At 40.9% G+C, this 22928-nt stretch overlaps 1 protein-coding gene across 1 annotated transcript; it reads right to left on the bottom strand.

The window, feature by feature from the left end:
* Nucleotides 1-247: 247 nt before the first annotated feature.
* On the bottom strand, nt 248-17704 carry SLC38A4 (solute carrier family 38 member 4; the record flags this gene model as incomplete). Its single annotated transcript, XM_080620895.1, has 15 exons — nt 17570-17704; nt 16578-16668; nt 15138-15253; nt 12012-12085; nt 11787-11879; nt 9355-9436; nt 9180-9262; nt 9025-9083; nt 8353-8631; nt 8154-8233; nt 6962-7062; nt 5862-5986; nt 3140-3284; nt 2061-2158; nt 248-349 (listed from the first exon to the last, which is right to left on the bottom strand). Exons 1-15 carry the CDS (start codon nt 17686-17688, stop codon nt 248-250), a joined length of 1647 nt encoding a protein of 548 aa, XP_080477021.1. The 5' UTR covers nt 17689-17704.
* Nucleotides 17705-22928: the final 5224 nt, after the last annotated feature.

Below are 22928 nucleotides of genomic sequence, written 5' to 3'. Positions count from 1 at the left end.
AGAAAGCATCCACACCACACATTTCATTTCACTTGGCCAAAAATGTTAAGTTCAGGTTCCAAATGCATAAATAATGATCGTTAGTGAAAAGGAGGACATGGACTCCATTGGGTTCTAGTGACCTTACCAGAAACTGTCTTCAAAATACCGCAGTTACTAGCTAGGAATAACAGTTCCATTTAGGTGTCCTTTGGAGCACACAATGCAAATATTTATTGTATAAAAAGCACTCAGTTGTCTCCACAGGTTAATGATGTCTGGAACTTGGGGGATTGTAAATCCAGTCCATTACAATAAGAGTCATACTCACAATCATGAAGATTATGCCAACTATGAGAAAAATTAGAGCCTGCAATTAAAAAATAACATTTTATTAATAAAGCAAGTGACTGAGCAGACTGTAGTTCACAGACTGTCCCACTGGAACTGCATTTTGTAACACCCAGGTCATTCTCTGTGACTGAAGCCCAAATATTGTCATACAGGGCTATGTGAATCAAAGTCACTCTTGTGCAAATTTCAGTCCAAGAGAGCCAGGCTTTACAAGACCAGATCTTCAAAAAACCCCACTTTGTTACTATGAACAATAATGCAAAACGTAACACAGGAACGGGTTTTTTTTTTCTTTAAAAGCTGACCAATTACCGATGAACGATCATACCAAGAACAGCTTCAGAGTTAATCCTTTTCATCCCTATATAGAATCATAGAATAGTTAAGGTTGGAAAGGACCTTAAGATCATTCAGTTCCAACCCTCCTGCCATGGGCAGGGACACCCCACACTAAACCATGCCACCCAAGGCTTCATCCAACCTGGCCTTGAACACTGCCAAGGATGGAGCATTCACAACCTCCCTGGGCAACCCATTCCAGTGCCTCACCACCCTCACAGTAAAGAATTTCTTCCTTAGATCCAATCTAAACTTCCCCTGTGTAAGTTTGAACCCGTTTCCCCTTGTCCTGTCACTACAGTCCCTAATGAATAGACCATCTCCAGCATCCTTGTAAGCCCCCTTCAGATACTGACAAACAGGTAAGCCTATCTCTCTTATCTGAAGGCATTTCTGTATATATGCAAGTGATTCAGATGCTTATAGTCCCCCTTTGCTATAGCAGGGCTTTATTTACATTAATCTGTCCACACTCAACAATATTCTGCCTTGCAACACAAAGATGAATATTTTATGTGATCTCAGTGCATGGTGTGAAATTATACACGTGCCTAGCACAGAGCAACATGAAAAATGAAGAGAGACGTGAACAGATATTCAGTCTGTCTCTGATAACAGCTCCAAAAGTAATCATCGGAAATGATTTTATGGTAACAACCATTTTTTTTATACTTGCAGTATGTATCCTTTGAACTTCCATGCTTTTGTAAGCATGTAGATAGATGTATATACGTTTGTTTACATTATGTACCTGCATGTATATTTCATCGATTTTCTGATTAAATTTTCAAAGGACATCTTTTTGGTGATATTGTTAAATGTGCAGATACCTATTGATGTTCAGGATGAAAGGTACTGTTGGGCAGCCCAGCATGACGTATAAACACACACTGCATATAAATGATAAATCTTCATGTATGTCTCCTGTAGGTGTATAGATCTGTCCCAGTAGAGCACTCAGTATCACTTAATTATCTCTGCAGTAAAACTTCCTTCTTAACCTTGACCTCAAATCTTCCTGTTAATCCACAGCTGGCCTTACAACATCAACCAGCAGCTCCTTACACAGTGTCTTGATATTATTTAAGCAAGGGAGGTGTTGGCTAGACCTTAGACTGGATTAAATAAATGCCTTTTACTAGCGATTTAAGGAACACTTTAACATAGACACTTACTGTTGTGTGTCAGTAGCAGTAGGGCATCAGAGGCTTTGGCTTTTAAAGCCTGGCTGTCTATGCCAAGGTGGATCACACTGCCTGACCTATATCTTGAGCAAGATACTACCGTTTACGAGCAACTGTCAGATATTGCAGTCTGAGTATTTGTGACCTGTGGAAAGCACACCCCCCCCCCATCCTTCCTTTTGCAATTGCTGCCAGCTTCCTTACCCCGATTTTCTGGGGAGACCTCAGGGGCTCTTTCTTAACAAGCCGCAAATAGAAGGCAGCAGGGAGGATGAAAATCAGCAACGTAGCAGAAGAGGCACCTGTAAGAGAAAGCAGAGCTGAGCATTGTGTCGTCTAACACATAAGCAACATAATACACCTGCAAAAGAGAGTGTGTGTGGGGGCAGCTGCTCTTCCAAGACCAGCCGCACACAAAGAGGTCTCTCTATAGACAGCATTCATGCAGAGCTGTAGGTCTCCGTACACTTATTTGAGTGCTTGGGGCCCAAAGTGTCACTTATTACTGAGAGGATTTGTTGGAACCAGTGTGGCTGCCTGTGTTATGGATGTCTGCATGTGAGCTGGTGAAGTGAGGACAAACAGACAATCCAAGGGCACGACGGCACTGGAAAGCAGGTGTCAAAAAGAAGGTGGATGACCTGTGCCTTGTAAGTGGCTGCTACTCTCCTTGCAACACAGCCCAGCACTGTGTCCCTGGTGTAAACATCAGGGAGGAGCAAAGTGGTTGCCTGAGTGGAATATAAAATACGAACAAGGCAAAACCCCATGGAGGTGCCTTTCTCAAGGGCATCGGCATCCCCAAGTCCTCAGGCAGCTCAGAGCATGAAGACTCTTCATGGACCTCTTTGATCAGAGGCCAAAACTGTCCAAAAAGAAGTAGGGAGAGAACTGTGAATGTTGAAAGAAATGTGTTACATTTCTCCTTTTTCTAACAGCATAGTTTGGCAGTCAATGCATTTTGTCCAGGCTATAGATGCTTGAAAACCAGAGCTGATTTCCCTCTCCTCCATATGCCCCAATTTTTTTTTTGTTAAAATGAGAACTGGGATTATTGGATTCCTTACTCCCATTGCCTTATGCAAGGTTGCAACAATATTGGGTAGTGTTTAGCTATCTTTGTCTCAGCTATTTAGGATTTTTTACCTTGTCTTTTCTTACTTTAATCTGTCTTTAAATTATTCTAGTGTAAGACCCAAACTGAGACTGTCATTCAGTCCATGAATGTAAATATGTTGCGGACAAGATTAGCAGAGTGAACAAAAAGTATTTATGAAACCTACCAATAAATCCAAAGATGTCTTTAATCGTTGGGACAAAAATTACAAGTAGGTTATTAAAAGCAAGAATTACTGCTGCAGTCAGGAAATGTCTTATCCAGCTGAACGGCCTTTTAGGAAACAGCAGTTCACTGAGAGATGAACGGATCTGTAAAGGAAAAGCAGTGGGGGAAGTTAATCAGCAATTATTTTATCACTGTTTTTCATGTGTTTAAGTGATCTATTGATAGATACTTTTTCTGTGAGAAATTCTGATTGAAGAAATGAGTTTTCAGTCTTTGGTTCCCTTAATGTAATCTCACTCTGATGTAGGTTTTTGAGAACTGGATTCACAGTTTAATGCAGAAACTCAAATATTTACAGTGTAGGAGAAAGTCAAGTAAATAGGGTGTAAAATCAGGGACATGAAATCTGTTCAACTGAAAGATGCTAATATCAGCTAAAAAAATCCCAAAGAAACCCCTTATTGTGAATACAAATCAGCAGGAAAAAAACGCATGGATGAAATATGAGTTGCTATATTCTTAAACCTGATCCCTCTGAAAATCCCACAGGAGTGCTGTCGTTTATTTTTGTGAGGAAAGAACAAGCTGCTGTTTTACTTTCATAAAATATATACAAATATATCTCTTCTCTCAAAATAAAAGATTTTTCAATGCTGCTTGGAAATTGTAATCCTAAAAGCTATTGCAGAGGATCCTTTTTGCTCTGTTGACTTTCTCACACAGAAAGCTTTTATGCTTTTTCATCAGCGAAGATGGTAAGTAGGAAAAAGGTCATAAGCAAATCCCTTTGGAGGCTGGAGATAGTGTTACTCTGAAGTACCGTGATTAACTTAAAAGATCTGAAATGTAGAAGTTGAACACAAATGATTCTACACTGAAAGAAGCTGAAATCTCACTTCTGTTTGGTTGTTTTAAAATAACGATCTATTTCTGGCTGAGTTTGGTGAGTCAGTTGCGATTCTGTCAGATGGAGCCATCATTAGAAAACACAACATGAATTTTGCAGTTTATATTTTTGCAGCTTGATGTGAGCCAATATTAGGAAGAGATAGGCAGGCTGCAAAAATTTTGTCCAGCCCCTGAGTTGGTGTAAAACAGCTTTGTTCTACTAAAGAACTGCTGCTTGCATTCCTGTTCACTTATTCTCACCTTCTTGTGCATTATTCCTACTGTGATATAGTCCTTAACATGAAGCTATCAAACTGAAGTTTACTGCCACTAATGGTACATAGATCTATATTTAATAATTTTTTTTAACAGTGCAATGATTTTTTTTTTTATAATAAACTGTGACTACTTTAAGAAAATACAAGTGTGGTAGTTCATAGGGTTCATAGGTAGTAGATACAACTATACTGCTTATTTGGAGTAATGAAGTAATTAGATCTATTAAGCTGGCTGTCCCAATAGGCCATATAAAATTGTATGCTGGTTTACAAGTAAATGATATTTTCTTGGGAGTTCTTTTAACAGAGTGATTAGTATTGTGGTATGAAACTGCTAAGCCTTTGCACACTTGGTTGATTCAGATATAAATATGATTACACAGAAAGCTAAAAATGCAAAATGCTACATCTGACAGAGGCTTTTGCAATGCCTTTAAATTGTTTTCCCATGAAGAGTGATCAGTTAGTTAAGACTAAGAATCTAGGCATTGGTTTAAACACACATTTAAAGCAGAGCACCAGAGCACTCTAAACTAGATGGACTGATCACGATGGGTATTATATACATGAACTTTCGAGTTTTGTTTTGTAGACAACCTTGAATGGTGATCACTGCTCTTAATTATTTGTCAGTAAGCCTGGAAACAGTACCTACACAGAGCTCGTGTTTGCATCCAGGACTACGGAGCAACAGGACTCAGGGTTACTGCTCTCATCAGATAGCAACACTACAGTGTGATCCAGATTGCTGGGAGTCCACCGGCAGCATGATGCTGGGCTTGTATGTGCCATACAAATGGCACACCAGCCTCCCATAGCAGCTTAGGGAAGGCATGAGAGACAGTCCTGTACATTCAAGAGCCTGGAGGGCTGCTTTTCAGGTGGGGATTGATCCTTGAGCATGGTCAGTCCTCTGCAGAGCACTTTGTTTAGCTGTGTCTTTCTCTCTCTGCTACTGTTGATATTGTGTTTTTCTCCATGAACAGAACCTACAAGCTCCAAACGTTGCACAGGCACTTGACTATGTGGCTCAGTCTCTACTGCCTCTGTTTCCAGTACTTAGTTTCCTGCCCTGTCCATAGACTCAAGTATGTAAGATGCCCACATGGCCTCTGCCTCTCCGCCTTGGCAGCCAGGTCTGGCAGTGCTGCACAGCACATGGCCTGAGTTGCGTGTGTCTGTCTTGAGTTTGAATGCTATAGTAGGTGCCTATGTCTGTATTAGGAAATCTTGTAAGTATATCCCCAAGTCTTCACTACTTACCCTACTGCTTTAATAAGTATAGTACAGAGAGAGACAGAGAGAGCCAGGGCAGTTGTTCCTGATTTATTGCTGATTTATTTATAAAGACTGATTTATTTCAGTCTTTCAAAGTGTGTAACCCTACCTACTTAAGGTCCTTGTTCTTGTCAAATTACATAAGAGAAAACAGACCCTTCCAAATATAAATTCAGGTATAGTTTTCTTCAATGTTAAAGTCTGACTATGCTGAGTACATACAGTCAGTGTATACAAATTAGCCTTGATTTCAGCTTCAGTAGCTGTGTTACTTACAGGGAAAAGGACAAGTGGCACTGTCAGGGTTACAGCCACCAGCACTGCCAAGCGAACTGACAGCAAGAGCGCATCAAAGGTGTACACTTTGGTGTATGTATGAAGCAGCTCATCTTCAACTTCTCCTACAAAAAGGAAACAGAAAGGAGTTAAATCACTTGAGCAATATTGCACATACAAAGGGATTTTTATACTGCAGCCAGATAAGGTTAGCTTTGGCCCAACTGCTCTCATAAGATATGTCATGGACTAGGCAGGAAAGAGGAATTTTCCCAGCACAAGATACAAGTCCATCGTTCAGAGACGATGAGAGTGATGCTCTGAGATGATGCTTTGTACTCCAGTATCTCAAATGACTTTCTCAAAGTCATAAAGTGGGTGTGGAACCTGAGATAAAAACAATTGCTCTGATATGAAATAGGAAACAATTCAGTGAACTGGGAACAGCTCTCTTCAACCTTCACGGCTCTGTCCCAGCTCTCAGAGAGAGCCCTCTTGCCTCAGTAATAAAGAGCAGATTGTGCAGTGTCATTCACTTCTTTGCTGTAACAGAGGAGCTAAAGAGGTAAAAAGAAGTGGCGATTGCATAAAACAGTGGGCTAATACAGCCCAGTCTGTTTACCTACCGGTTATTCTAGCTCATCTGTATTTTTTTTTTACACTAGAATGATTTGCACCTGTTTTTCAGCATAGGTGAATTTGAATTAGTGGTGTCAAAGCCAGGGTGGGAAGCCCTTAATAGCGTTATGCAAAACTGTTGAGCAATAGAGTATTTTTAGAATGGTCACTCTTGGCCTTTACCAGAAGCCAAGTTTACAGCAGCTTGTTGCCTGAGTTCACAAAAACAAGACATATAAAACTGGTGCCCCTAGTAAGTGCCTCTGAGTTTCTCATGGATGAGGAACTTGTGGTCTGATAGCTGGATAAATCCCACCACTTATTCATTAGGATACACACTGTGCATTATATTTGAATAATGCTTACACCTGGATGCCAGCCCAGGTGTAATACTTGAAAACTTGAGCCTCAGTATGGTAGAACCATCTTGCCTGCTTTAAAATGAGAGTGAAAATTATGCAGAGAACAAGGCTTTGACCTACCGTAGAAGGTAAGGTATCCAAAGAGCCCAGCCAGAAGGTACATGGTAAGCATGCCAGTGATGGAGATATTTGAGACATTCTGCATCCGTCTTCGGGAGCGACTGAAGTAGGAGAGAAAGAGAGTAACAGTGCTAGTCTTAGAAAGCCTCTATTTGTACAAAAAGTACTCAGAAAAAGAAGAGTCATAGCTTTACCGACATCCTTTCATTGGCTAGTAAGTTCATAGCAACTACATTGATTATACAGAGCTCTTGAAGCTTTGTAGCTCTGTGCAGAACTGCACAGACTTATGAAAGTGTGTTGAAACTCCATTTCTACTGCTTACTTAGTGACAACATATAAATATGCCACGTTATTTTGTATATCATTATCTATATATGATCAATCTCAAATGGTGTATTTTAAATAAAAACCAGAGTGGTTAAAATTACAGGGCTGGGAATAATAATAGACAAGAGTTTTCAGTCAGCTCTATATGAGCATACCCTTATATCTACATAGGGCTGTTCTGCAGTTTCAGGAAACTCCTGCAGGGCAAATCTTTTATTTAGAAATCCTTTGGTTAAAGAATTGGTACAAGAAAATCTTCAGCTTATAGGTCCTGGAAGCATGTTCCCAAGTAATCAGAGAATTTTTATTTCTGCTGAAATAGGAGGTAATGGGTTTTGGCCTCCTTAAGTTTTGCAGCACAATCTCCTATAATGTAATTTTTGCTGTTGAACAAATGCATTTTTTAGCTCTTCCCAGCTGTCAACTGTGTGCTGATTTAAGTGAGTGTATTTGATAAGGAAAATAGGCTGAGTGAAGAGACTAAGACTCCCAAAACTTTAGCATCCCAAGAAACCTCAAGGATAAGCAGCAGCTGACCCAGACACAGAATTTATTAAGATATTATTAGAAATCAGAATTATCAGTTTCAGTACAACCAAGTTCCCCAGTATATTTCACATCATTTGAAGAACTGTCCACATTCCTCCTTTCCTAAGTAAATATTGATCAATGCGTCTATCTGAACAGTGACCCTTTGTCACCAATATCTATTAAGTCAAAGCAAAGCCAGTATCTGCTTACTATGGAGAGCAATAAATCATTAACAGATGGGTGTCTACACACCAGCAATCAAGGTGGAACATGTAGTGATCTCTGGCTAACTGGTTAACTGGAAGTACGGGACAAAATTTAAGAACCTTACTCTTTCAGTTCACTGTATATTGGTAGCACCTCAGGGTGGCATACGAATGCAAATGCCAGGATGGGTATTGCATAGGCAGTCTGTAAAATAAAGCTTCCATTAGTAAGTATGGTCACTGCTGTACCTCTGACTTTTGGCAGGCAACAGTTTAGCTGTGGCACGAATAGCTAAGAGACAAATTCTACAGAATGTCCCTTACCCGTGAATTGAACACAAAGTATTTTGGCTGACACATATCACTACTGTCGCTGTGAGCTTCATATTCCACACCACTTCTGGGAGAGGTATCTTTTGGCTCCTCAAGGCCCGGCAAGTGCCTAGCAGTGTTGTCCATCATGAAATTCACACCAGAACTGAAAGACTCATTTGGTAATATGATCAGGTGTGCTGGCACTGTGTTGTTGTTGGCAGTCCAGTTTCCAAGCCCATGGTCCATGACAGGGAGAGGACAAGGTATCTGGGATTTCTTGAAGATTACCTACAAAACAGTAGACAATGTCATCAGAAGAGTAGCACCGTAAGAGGTTACACTTAGATCCAGGGTATACCAGGAGAAATATAAACAGGCACACAGAAGAGAGAGGTGAAAGAGAAGGAGCAAGAAACCAAGTGCTACTACTTCTGCTTTGCCTGCAAGTATTTGTTGTTACTCTGCCTCTGCTGTTGGTCTGCTTTATTTTTTATTTTCAAGTGTTGTTTTTTAGCCTGAACTTTTTTATTCTGGCTTTGCTCAGCAGCAGGCTGGTTGATTTGATTCACTTGCAGGTGCTATTCTAACATTCACATTAAATTGTCATGGTAAGAAATAGAACAGTGTTGCAGTTTACAGGCTCTGTATTTGCTTAGAGACAGTACCCAAACAGCCACCTACCACACTGACAAAGAAAACCATACAGGTCAGCGAAAACCCACTCGTATAACCAAGATAACCTGTGCAGCAAGAAAAACAAAAACCAGTTCAGCTACATATAAACTCACAATCCTAACAGAAACAAGAAATAAGGTTAAGTGGGGCATTAAGCTTACCTAAACTCTTTAGAAGGGAGAGAGGAAGAATAACTGCAACTGTTACTAGTATGACGAGGTAGTTCCCATTTAGGTACCATTCGCTAAAGAGGAGGAATAAAAAATAGCAATCATTCCCACTGACATCAAAGTGAAAAATTTTCATCTGAGGCTCAGGTTGGGCAAAGGTACGTACCTAGAACTCTCCTCGAGTTTCATAAATGCTCTAATCACCTCAGGCAGCTCATATTTAATAATAAAGAGGTAACTTGACATTGCTGAAAAAAACCCAAACAAACACCTTCAGAGAAAACAATGTAGTTCCAACAAAAATAATTTGTTTCGAGAAATCATTAATGCTGCATGAAAAATACATTGTTTTGGGAAATCAGAATTTGTTAAAATAGAGAAATGAGTTGTGTTTGAATAACAGTGTAGTAACATGGTATGTTCCCTTGATATTGTCATCACAGAATCCTTAGGGTTGGAAGGGACCTCTGGAGTTCATCTATTCCAACCCCCTGCAGGTTCACCTACGGAAAGTTACACAGGAACATGTCCAGGTGAGTTTTGAATGCCTTCAGAGAATACCTCCAGAGAGGGAGACTCCATGACCATCCTGGGCAGCCTGTTCCAGTGCTCTGCCACCCACAATGTAAAGAAGTTCTTTATGTTGAAGTGAAACTTCTTGTGTTTAGTTTATGGCCACTGTTCCTCATCCTGTTGCTGGGCACCACTGAAAAGAGCCTGACACCATCCTCTCTGGCACCCGCCTTTGAGATATTTAAATGCATTAGTGAGACCCCTCTCAGTCTTCTCTTTACTAGGTTGGATAGGCTCAGCTCCTGCAGTCTTTCCTCATAAGAGAGATGCTCCAGACCCCTGATCATCCTTGTGGCCCTCTGCTGGAGCCTTTCCAGTGACGCCTTTTCTTTCTTGTGCTGAGGAGCTCAGAACTGGACACAATACTCCAGACATGGCCTCACAGATTTGAGTAGAGGGGGAGGATCACCTACCTGGACCTGCTGGCCACTTTCCTCCCAGTGCACCCCAGGATGCTATTGGCCCTCTTGGCTGTAAAGGCACACTGCCAGATCATAGTCAGCTTGTCATCTACCAATACTCCCAGGTCCTTCTCAGCTGAACTGTTCTCTATTAGGTCAGCCTCCAATAAAGTTATGAGCATGTCCTGAATGACATCTAACATTCATTATTACAATATAATAGTTATTACTGAATTAACAACATGCTCAAATCACTGTTCTTATGAAATTTGCACTCAACTTTTCTTTTTCCTTTTCTGTTGCAAACGTTTTTCCAATGGACACTGTTCATCCATGTTCTGTAGTAACTTCAGTTGTTACTGCCTCTAAATTTCTTCATCTACCTTATTCTTTATCCCTTGTATTTTCAGCTTCTCCCTTTCAATACTCTATATATTCAAAAACTCACCTAGTTTTTGAGAGTCCTGATGGAAGTGTGGACTTTAATACAACTCATTTAAATATTCTGCCTGAAGGCATGCTTTCTTCAGTTATTCTATGTTCACCACAGAGAGGTCTTTGATGAATATTCTCCCTATGAACCAGTCTAGACAAGACAACTAGAGGAGCAGCTACTCCTCTCTAACAAGGAAGCATACTTCCTTCCTGAACTGAACCACATTAGATATTAGAAAGATCATAGAACAGGATGGAAAAAATTAAAACAGTCTCTTGCAATAGAGACATGTGAACCACTTCTGTCTGGGTAGCAAAGTTGCTCTAAGAGAACAGTAATGTTCTGGTGATGGATGTTGGAACATACTGCATTCCAAGAGAAAGATCACAGGAAAATCTACACACATTTAATTGACCGATGACGCATTTAATTTATATTTCAACTACTTCTCCTTAAGAAATTTAGAAAGAAATTACAAACTCCTCCGAGCTTTCAGATATGTGTTCACATCTGAAAATATTAATATTTCAGATATGGTGTTCCTTAGTCTCCTAAAAGGCTACTTAAAGGAAAAGGAAATATTAAAATGAGGTTTTGTTGCGTGAATGCACAGTCCTACCCCTACTGCTTACATTGGTAAGTAAACAGCCTCCTGTTCTGAGAGGGTGGAAGTTTTGTGATAGATATTTCACAGGGAGCATCTTTTTGGATGAATACTTTCAACAATCACTCTTAGAAACTCAACATCTTAGGCAGATAACATCCCAACTATCATTTCAGAGAGAGAATTTAGCTGGAAAATAAATTACTCAAGATGCTTTCTTGTGTGGAAGAGACAGAACCATGTGTTGTTCCTTTTAGGTAGGTTTAATCTTTTCTAAGTTGAAGCAGATGATGGGTAATCTGAACTGTACTCAATAAAGAGAAATGGCCAACTCCTTGAAGACAGTCAGCCAAGCCATTTAAGTCTTCACTGGTCAAGGAGATATTATAGGCAGCTAGCCTTCACCAAACACTGAAGCATCAGGTAGCTGAAACAATGAAGATGAATTCCTTTTGTCCTTCCTTATTACAAAATAGTGTATATGGTACCTGACTCATCTCTGATGCCATTTAGCTTAACAGAGGAGAGGAAGAACTTGTGTTCTGTAGAAAAGCATTAGAAGTTAGAAAACTTTAGTGACTTACCTCCGATGTTCTGCATTGTAACTGAAATGAAAACACCACACTTCCCAAGCCAGCCAAATGCCTTTTCTCCCAGTTTTTCATATATTAGTGACTCTGGAAAAAAAAGACCAAAACAAAACAAAAAAGAAACATGGGCCACTGAATCGGATGCACTTGATGAATTGCATTCCAAAGTAAAATACATGCATGCATCAGGAACTATTAGTCCCAGCCTGATTCTCATACCCCCTTCTTTCGATATCTTCAGCAAGAGGTGGACCGAGTAGAGCGACAGTACGGCTACACTGAGCAGCATAACTCTGCAAGACAAAGCAGAAATCAGAATCCCAAGCAGGACATCAGAGACACTCAGTTCATTTGAACATACACTTGCTCATTCTTATGAAGTTCAATGTGTAAATAATTTTCAGCAAGTTTATGCTTTGAACTGGCAGTGCTAAATGCAGAGATAAGTGATAACTGTAGCTTACTTGTGAGTGCAGTTACACCTTATACATGCCAGAAGTCCCTCAAGGCTTGTTTAACTCCAGGTAAGTGCCAATTCTGTGGTACGACAGAATCTTGTATCTTAGCAAGACCCTACTAAAGTGAAAAGATTTCTATGCAAGTCAGGTCTGGTCTTTTGCCTGCTCACTGATTTTAATCTCTATCCTTACTCAGAGCTATCAAAAAAGCCCAGCCCAAATTATGACTGTGACAACTTCATTGCCACTTCCTGGCTAGTCACTGCTTTAGACTTTTGCCATGTCATTGTGAAGTTGTGGAGTTTAGCTCGAGATGCCTGCTATGCAAAGTACGTTAGAAATCTTGCATAATACTAAAGCATGGCATGACCCTGGGACACCTGCTCTTGGAGCACTTGCAGCATACTCTTCCAGACTACTCTGCTTGAAGGTACTTGTGCCTGAATTTATTAAATCTGATTACTGCCATGTTCCTTTCACACACCACTTGTGTCCTCTGTGATTTCAGCTCTCTGTCTCTTTTGCTTCTGGTGAAAAATGTAGCTTTCGTATGACATTTTTAGGGCACACCACCATAGGCAGCATATCCTATTACCATAACCATCCTGTCATCAGCCTGTACAAGTGCTGGTGCAGAAGGGGATGTGATGATAACATGACAGAGCTAGGAAATGTGGATGTGCCTTACAGCATGGCACAGCAAGTATCACAGCATCACAGTATTGTGCCCAGACTTTCCACTCCACTGTATGTGTGGTTTGGTATAGATGTGGAAGATACCGACAGCCAAGACTGTAAATAAGTTTCAGTCTAAGAGACATAGGCTCTTGGGCCAGGTGGTGGCCACCAGACCACCACAATTTTCTCTGAAGTTTCTTTCTCCAGATGCGACAGAGAGCACTATAGACTTCATGTGAGCAGGATCATCTCTCATGCCCTGGGCTCATGCAATGTAGTAAGGGGGGATCATGTCTGAGGTCACAGTATATCCTGCCAAGATGGTATCCTTTTTGATTAACGGCATCCACGTAGCTGCCATTCAGAGACATGGTCTCTGTATCCTGGCACATGAGATATGGTAAACCAAAGCCATCCTGATTGCTAAATCATGCCAGGCAGTAGAAGTGGTGCTCTGGTGTGTGCTCCATGCTATTGCAAGCCTCCTCTACTGGAGAGGAGGATGTAATGGGAACTTCTGCAGAGCTTCTGAGTTTTAGAATCCTTTCTTTTGCCTTCACACTATAGAACATCTTCCAGCATGAGAGCACTTGGGCAACATGAGAACAGTAAATTACAAAAATTTAGACAATGCAGCCAGCATCACCTAAATTAAAATGAACATCCAGCAGTTTCAATTGAGTAGATGAGATTTTCCTGTCCCGCTAACACTAACGTCATGCTCAGTGAAAACAGAGGAACCTCCAGCCAGTGGATGCATGCCTTGGGGGTGACAATATCCCCACACAGTTTTATACTTTTAAATAAAACTGCTCCCTCTACCAGAAGGGAGAATGTTCTCATGCAGAATGTATGGAAGTAGGACAGAAAAGAAAATGAGCTGTGGGTGGAAACATCCTTTGCTTTTGCTGTTTAATACTCCATATTCCTTTAGCATTACTCCCTGCTTTAGCACTGCCAATAGAGCTAATGTCATCAGGCTCGTAACAAATCTTTTCAGCCACCTGTGTGAATAAACAGAGCCTCAAAAATAAAGATATTACAAAGGTGAATTTTACTTTAATTTTTTTCTGGTGAGAATTGATGTATCACAGTTTACTTTCCAGTGAAAATTTGTGGCCATATTTGTTAGTATAAGTGCTCAAAGCCTACATTTTTTCAACGGTAATGTAGTCAATGTTGAAACCATTTTCCATTTTTGTATCTGCAAATACTGTATCTAAACTGTTTGAGTGCAGGTGCTGGGAAGTACTTATCCAGGACAGCATTTGCATTTACAATTAATTTTCAGTTAAAAATTCCGCTGGCAAAACAGGAGGTGTTTCTTAGCAACTGGAAGCTACACGTAGCATTTCAAATGCTGTTGCTGTCGTAGTTACACAATTTCCAGAAGAAAGAAGCCATATAAAGATAGCAATGCAACCTGTTTTAAAGGCTTGTTTGATTTCAGTAATGTAAACAATGGCCTATTGTCATACAGTACTGTCGTGCTTCATTCCAGACTTGCAGGGGATTAAAATTAAGGCTTCATTTAAAAGCAAAACCAGTTATTAAAAAGAAAAGACCTTTTTTATTATTTATTTTTTTTTGTGTACAGTCTGTCTCATTTTACAAGTTTAACCATAGATTAAAAAACTTCACATGGCTATCTGTTACTGTCCATCAAAGCCCATTTTGTATAGATACTGTATGTCAGCCACATACCATTGCTGTCATCTGTGCACACTGAGTACAAATAGACTTCAGGGAGTAGCATTAAATCTGAATAAATCCGTGGGTGTCTTTACATTCAAAGCATGCTGCTATTTCAGACTTACAGCAAATATTCTTATTCCATTTCTACATAGTGATTAGATAGTTGGGATGATGTAAATATATAATTTATGGGTGATTTATTTCCCTTGTTGAATTCCCGTACTGGACCAGCAAGATTGCTGTTGTTATTTTAGGACCAGTATACTGTTCTGCCCCTCTGGTTTTTGACTGTACAGTATCAATTCACAGTTGCGTTCCTGATACAAAACAGGGCTAAAATAAAATTAAGGTCTGTCAGCAGCGGGCGGTTCCTCATGGTGCAACTAAAGTGTTTTCATTACAGATGATCTTACAATAGTTTTCAGCTAACAAAACAAGCTTAACGTACCTCTCTAACCACAAAAAAATTAGCTCACTGCTTATATTCTATTTGCTTTTCTTTCTGTGTACTTACATGAAAAGTATAATTCCTGTGTTGGCCATGGCATAGGAGAGCCCTAAGATACCGCTGCCCATAATGGCATTGCTGAGGTTGAAAGCGGACATTCCAAAAGAAATTCTCCCCCGGTGCTGTTGGGAGCAAGAACAGAAAATGGCAATTAATTTACATTTTACTGAGCACAACAGACTAATTATCCTCTTTGCTGGTTTTCCCTGTATTGCTCCCTTGATCCTTAGAGGTGGAGCTTTGTCAAGGTTCCTGAGTCCACAGGTGCTTGTCACCATAAGGAGTGTTTTTTACCCCAAAAAGCCAGCTGTGTTTGGTAGGTGTTTGCCTCTTCCCACTCTCTTTGTCTCGGTGGGGAGGGGACTGCTTCCCAGATAGGTAACTGAGGTGACATGGCCGCAACTGACAGTGCTGGCCAGTCTCTACAGTAATACATATTGCTACCTAACAGATTTACCGATTATTACAAAATTATATTTATTGATCTTATTTATTATTTCAAAAATTCAGATTACTTTTAAAAATTAATCAAACAGATTATTGAATTTTTCTGTAAGTAGTATGTGCTTCTTTCTTTGGGGAAATAAAAGTGTGTCTCGGGGAGAAAAGAAGGAAGCACTGTGTGTCTCAGGCTGGAGGCAGGAGAGTGGAAGAGGAGAAAAAACTAGGAGAGGATGGATGGTGTGTAAGGGAGTCACATCTGCCACCAAGTGGAAAAGAAAAAGGGGAAATATGGCTCTTAGTTTTAGCTTGCAATCAGAAATAATATTATTTGGGTTTATTTGATCAATCCTAGTGAAACCTGTAACATGACCAAAAAAATAATGCTTTTCTTTGCAGCAAGGCATGAAAACTTTGAATAAAGTTAAATCCTGAGCAGAAAGGCCCCCCCATGCACAGCCCAGGAACTAGTGCTGTGCTTCCAATTGCATATGGAATTATCTAAAGAGTTGCAGGTGTGCTAAGTGTAATGTTCAGCATTGCAAATCCAAACACAAATGCCCTTTCTATAAAGCAATGCAGTTGGATGTGGATTCATTTACATGGGTGCTGGAAATAAACAATACAAGCACACACGCACTAAGTCCCAGCTCTTACACTGATATACAAGCAACAAAGTTCCCCTGAGCCAAATCTTCTGTCAGAAAAATGGGTGTCTACCAAACCTGGCTGAACATCTTGGGTGAGATGGCATGGGCACGTGTGCTACTGAAGTCCAAGCATGATATGAGGAATTTTTCTGATTGCTTGTGAAGGAAAGATCCAGTTTTACTTGCAAGACTGCAGAAACGGCTTGCTGCACTACTACAAAATGTGTTTACTCTTCCAAAGCCAAGATAATGCTGATCAAGCTCCAGAGTAATTTTGTTTACTGAAACATTCGGAAAAAGGTTCAGGCCAATAAGATTTACTTTGTAATTACCCTTAAAAATGAACAAAACTTACATATTCTTCATTATATTCTTCCAATTTCTTTTTACCCAGATATCCATTTGTAAGGAACTTCTGACTTTCTGCATCATCGCTAGCAAATGGACTGAACACAAAGAAAAGTAAGAAAATATTAGATGAGGTTTATGACACGCATTCTGGTCAAGCAGAGTCTTTTATCATTAGTGGAAACTTCCCTTTGACCATTGCAGTGAATATTTAAAAATCCTTCAGAAAAAAAACCCTCTTTTCTCCTGTAAGGTTCTCATGTCCAATCACATGTTTAAAAGATCTTTGCATTGCCTTGGCATTTAGTTTTAAACCCAGTAATCTTCAAATTATACATTATTGCAGACGTTGGAAAATAACAGTTCCTTATTGCCAGCAATGTGCTAAAGCTGAGCACGTACTTCACATCTGAGGAACAGAGGGCCTTGCAACTGTCCTGTTGGAGATAAGTGTTGGGGGCAGTGAGGGAGGTGTCAGCAAACTGAGAGCCGGAGGCTGGTGAATGGTTTTGAGACGTCTTCCTCAGGCCACCCAGATGCTGGTGCTATGATGGGTTGTGCTGGAGATGCCTGAGGGTGGGCTGTCCCGTTGGGAGCACTTAACTGCTGCCCTCCATACCTTGCTGTGGAAAGCAATCCCTCTTTCAGGGTGCTCATGTTGCACTGCCCTGAGAGCATATTAATTTACATGTGTACTATTTGGCTGGAGTGGTTGGAAACTGCCAGGTGGGTTCTTGGAGGTGGGAGCCTGCAGAGGTCATTCCAGGTGGTAGCCAACAAGAGGGGGACCCATGTTGGCTCTGCTGCGCTGGCACACCATCCTCCAGGGCACAGGGCAGGGACAATTGATCCTGAAGGGGAAATACTAGAGAAACTATCACACCAATTTCACTGCGTTACCTAGGAGATGTTTTGAGTCTCAGATGACATTAGTGAAGCTTGCTTTTTGATTATTACTTTCTAGCCCTAATGGAAGAGTCTTCCCATTTAGAGGCTTACCTTGTAATTGCAGACTTTTCTGAATCCACCACCTCTGTATAGTTGTCTTCGAGGCTTTCCCCACTGTTGCTCTGATTATCCAGTTCGATGTTGACTTTCTGCAGCTCCATGCGATCCATTAGAGTGATCAGCGCTTTCCAGCACACGCACTTGGCTCTTCAGGGTAAACAGCACTGTGCTGTCTGCTTGTGGGTCTTCTCTACCATGCGGGGATCGCCGGAACACTCTGTTCTGCAAACAAAACACAACAGAATCATTAGAGTTTTCCTCAAATTAAATAAAACAGTGTGAATCGTTGGGTTTGTGTTTGATCTTTGTAATAACATTAAGAGGGGAAAGCATTGCAGACTGGGAAAATTCTGGACAAGCATAATACCCCTTTATATGCCAGTGCTTGGACTTTCTGTCTCCCTTCAAATAGTAAAGAGTGCAGGGGCCAAAGGATGCACAGTGGATGTCCAGCATCCATCAAAATGACAAAGCCAGCAGAAAATAACTTATTGAATTTCTAAGGAAACTTGATACAGAAGTGCTTGCTGTTAGAAATGAAGAAGTCTATCAGGGTTTCCCTACCACTGCTTCAAAACTTACATGCCCTTAAAGGAAACGCTCAGTGCTTTGAATTATTTGTTGCAAGATCCCTTTCACTGGGATCTGACAGAGGTGAACATCTCTGCATGATCACTTCTACGATAATCAGGAGGTGCAACTCTGATGCAGCGGTTTCTGGTTGTCAGTATATCTGTTTAACTCTTGTGCCTTCACTAGAAGCTCTGTCTTACTAAAGATTACCACATGGATTTAAGACCGACTATCTTTAACCTCGTTAAAAAAATTCCTGCCTCTTAAAATTCATATGAATAGATGCTCAACTAACTCTATATTTCCGTATGGGTCAAAGGAAACTGTACAAAACAAAGTTACAAAGAGGACTGCACCTCTGTGATTTCAGCAGCTTTATGTTACAGTCTTATCTGCAGATACACATTTACATTCACTTGCTCATTCCCAGACTCAAGGAAAGCACTGAGCAAGAAATGATGTAGTTTAAAATACTTTTCCCTTCCCAAAGATATTCCTTAATGCATTTTGTATTTCCATGTCACAGCTGAGGAGAAAAAGGGGCATGCTGGTGAAGGGAGTGAGCACAGAGCAGATACCACATTGCTGGCAGACCTGGGACCAGAGCTGCAGACTCTACCTGCTTCCTTGCAATCAGGCACACTGGCTGGGTCCATTACATTTTTCTTAAGTATCACATGCTAAACGCATCCCAGCACTGCTTAATAACAGTATCAGAAAACACTGCAATGAGTAATTTCTACGTCTTTCTCTTTGTAACACCAAACTTGCAATTATTTAGCAGCCATTTTTCTGGTTTTACATTTATGGATGTATAGGTCCTTGCTCGATGACCATACCTTCCCTGTCCTCTGCTACAGATCACATGCTGTTCTTAAGAACATAGTGGCAAAGTGTTGGAGTGCACGCGCTTAACATGCAAATGCAGACCTTAAATACCAATCCTGGAGGATAAAAACTGACCCTGGGCCAGAAATTCATGGCAGCTTCCTTGCTTATTGCTAAAACATTCACCCAGACCAGACAACCGAAAAGAAAAAGCAATAGCACAGTGCATTAGGAGATTTCCTACCGGAGCGAGCGGCTGTGTTTACTCCTTTCTGCTGCCATGCAGGGAGTGTGTGTGTGGGGATGAGTGACTCGGGCATCAGGGCAGAGCTGCCAGCACTCGCATTCCAGTGGCTGTGGAGGGGGGCACGGTTCTGCCCTCCTGGGATATGAATAACTCCATGACATGAAAAAATAATAAACCCCCCCTAACAGAGCCCTCCCAACTGTGGTTTCATTCACAGAACTGTCTTCAAGCGCAGTCGCTGCCCTGTCTGAGAAAAAGAGTCCTTCCAGTTCCTGGTGTTTACTTTTAATCTATGGTATAAAAGTCAGGCGGACAAATCTGACTGTGCTTAGCCCTGCTCTGGTAAAGGGTAAAATCTCCTCTGTGCTCACTGCCTACAGCTTGTCAGAGAAATGTCTTTTCCAGAAGTAGCAGTCCAAAAAATACAGATCTTCAAAGAGTTGGGAAAGAGAGGAAAAGTAAGCAAAAAAGTTGCCAGGAATTAAGTTACACAAAGATTAGGCTGAGAAGGAAAGTGTGTGCAGCACAGCAAACACAGTTTAGAAAGGGGAGCAAAAATTGACTGGAAACACATGTTGCAGCATAAGAATCATCTGGACATTGTCCTGTCAAACATTTACACAAGTAATCTGATTCATGGGCGTCATCTCAAGAGACAGGAATTAGTGCAAAAAGCAGTAATTTTTAATTATTATTTTTTAAAAAACCTTTGAATTCCTGAACGTCTTCAGGTGAAGGTGCAAAGCCTAAGATGGCAAAATTAAATCTGCTGACAACCTGGTTTGTTGCAGTTGTCACTTTTAAAGGAGTGGTTGGTAGATCTCAAGGGGGCTGCAAACCATGAGCTAAAAGCCATTAGCGTGAATGTGAGCAGGATGATATTCATCAAACGGACTTGATATTAGATTTGAATCCTGCAAACACTAACACCTGTAATTACAGCTGATGTACCTGGTCCTTAGCTGGTGGAAATCCATATCTCCAGGTTCCTAGCACTGCAAGTACTGAAGAGTTTAGGGGGATGCTGACGTATGTGCTCCCCACAAAGTAATGTAGAGCTGGCACCCCTCGACCTACTGGCACCGCTTCACTTGATGATGAAATGGGGTAGCTCTGCACCTTGGTTTGCTGTTCCTCTTGTGAGATATTATTTAGAAAAAGGGGGATGCACTAGCTGGCTCTGCTTAAAATAAAATGCTGGCTACAGCCGCATGCTGTACCATGCCCAAGCCCACTGCCAGGGCTGGTGGCATGAACCCTGCAGGGTTCGTGCAGGCTGAACCACTGCTCCTGGGTGATAGCCAAGCACCAAGGCAATGATGGTGTGATCGAATGTGGTCATCAAGGCTGGGCACATCTGGGCCCTGCCAGAAGCTTAGGACATGGTATCAGAGGAGAAACACCTAAGTTTATCTGCTTTATCTTCCATGGGATTTAACACTTTCTGCCTCAGAATTCTGAATTTGGTGCCTAAACACAGAAGAAAAATCTCTTCGCTCCACAGCGTTCCTTAAACGATGGTGCGGTGATGGTTTTGCTCCCTCATGTAGCATTTGGCTGAACAGAAAAGATTTTTCTTGAAGCGTGGCATTAAAATGGAAATAATGGTTGTAAAAGAGATTCACCTGTTATTAGAGGGAAGTTATTTATCCCTATCAAACTGTTTTTCTTTTCAAGTATATGGTACTGTTCTGTAACATTTACAGTTTTCAGCAATGATTCAGAAAATGATGACATTTTTTGGCCTCTGATTTCAAGAAGTATTTATTTCTGTCCAATCTCCAGTTAGGGCATTAAGAGAATGGTCAACCACTGGGCAAATAATGGCAGGCCACAGATATGACAAACATTTTCATGGGTTTTGCAGTATCCAGATTTGTAAGCTCTGCCATGGTATCAGGTTTAGCACATTTTGCCAGATTCTTCATCTTCATGATAGTGACTTTATAATAAAATTGTCTATGCAGCTATTTCAAAATGAAGTAAGCACTGCCACTGTGCAATAAACAATCAAATGCAAAGCCTGCTCTCACAAAATATTATTCTTACAGAAATGTTAAACCAGGAAATTAAGTCTTGAAAACAAATCTCAGAAGTTAGCCAAGGGCTGCAAAGGGAAGCAAGCATTCATTCCTAAATTGCCTGGTCAATTTTAAACACCTTTTGCTGCTTATCTGGTTGCTTAAGTTTGATTTGCCATGCAAACCACAACAAAGCAAGATTAAATTCCCTTCCTGGAGAGATATCAAAGATATTTGCCAACATAAATTACCATCTCAGTAAATCTTAAGGAGCCAATCCTTTGCTTTGCACTTATATTTACAGATTATTTACATTTCTAATGCTCCATTTTTAAAGATGTGGCCAGTGTGTAAAATAAATTGATCAAACATTGTAAAGAAAGAATCTGTAGGTTTACCTGTGAGTCAGGCAGGTTCTCCCGCTTGCTTCCTAAGCAGTTTTGTATCTTTTAGGAATTGCACCTGTAATGAAAAATTTGCTCGTGTGCAACCTAGAGCAGTTGGACAGTGATTTAAAGACAAATGGGAGTGTATGAGGTGAACCAATCACCAGCTGCTACACCCCAACAACTCCCTTTGACAAACTTGCGTCAGCTCTTTTTGAAAAAAAAGGAGAAAAAAAAAAAAAAAAAAGAGAAAGGTAAATCAGTTTATTGGAGCACACTGAGGGCAAACATCTCCGTTACCAGAGCTCTTTGCTCTCTGAGCTTGGCACTATTACAAAATGCGTAGCAGAATGCTTCACCCAGGCTTTCATCTGGTAGTCTCCATTTTTGAATGATGCGTGTGCGTTATACTTCCAGTAGCACGATAGTAATAAGTCTGGAAAACAGGATCTGGGAGAAATAACTAAGGGCTCCCGCACTGCTCTTATCTCTGTGGCTGCAGAGCCACAGCTTATGCTTGCAGTGAGATGTGCATGACAGGTCTTGATCGGAAGTGTGTGCTTTCAAATAGCCTGGTTGATCTGTGCCTTAGTTTTCCAGCTGAAATATTTACTGTCTTTGCAATTGTGGAGATATATGTCAAGTGACGAGTGTTATTCATCTAATGGCAATATAGACCTGTGGAGAAGTATTTAATTTCCTGTAATGTGACTGCAATACTGTAGAATTTACCACCTTTTATCCAATTCCATAATGACCATAATTAAAAAAAAAAAAGCCCCAAACAACTCTCCAGCCCTCCCTCCTGTGTAGGCTTTGTGATTAAAGCCCTCAGACTGGCCTGACTGCGAAAGGAAGGCAAAGGAGGGGATGTAAGTTTTAATTCTTAGAGTTTCCTGTGAAGCACTTCAGCCTGCTTTACCTCAGGCTGGGTGACAACCTGTGGGAACCCAACGCCTCTCGGCCGTGAGCAGGGCTTCCTCCTGCTTGTTGCTGGCACTGGCTGTGGTGTGCTGTTTCACGGTTCCCCCCTCCAGAAAAATCCTTGTTCCAGTATAGACTCGGACAAATCGTTTAACAAAAATAAGCTCTGTCCCCCTCTGTCCTGCATTCACATGGAAATGTGACTGATCATAAAGGCCGGTCATACCACACAATGACAAAAGAAGGACCGTCCAAGAATAAGAGGTGCAAGATTTGGAGCTAGAGGTTCTATCTTGCTTTAATCCTATCACATGATTGGAAAAATGAATAAATTTTTGGGCTAAGGCTGGTTGAAGGGACTTTGAGTCTGA

This window comes from Psittacula echo, assembly GCF_963264785.1.
Source record: "Psittacula echo genome assembly, chromosome: 1".
NCBI lineage: Eukaryota > Metazoa > Chordata > Aves > Psittaciformes > Psittacidae > Psittacula > Psittacula echo.
The sequence above is the reverse complement of the archived record's forward strand: the minus strand, read 5'-3'. Positions and strand labels throughout refer to the sequence as shown.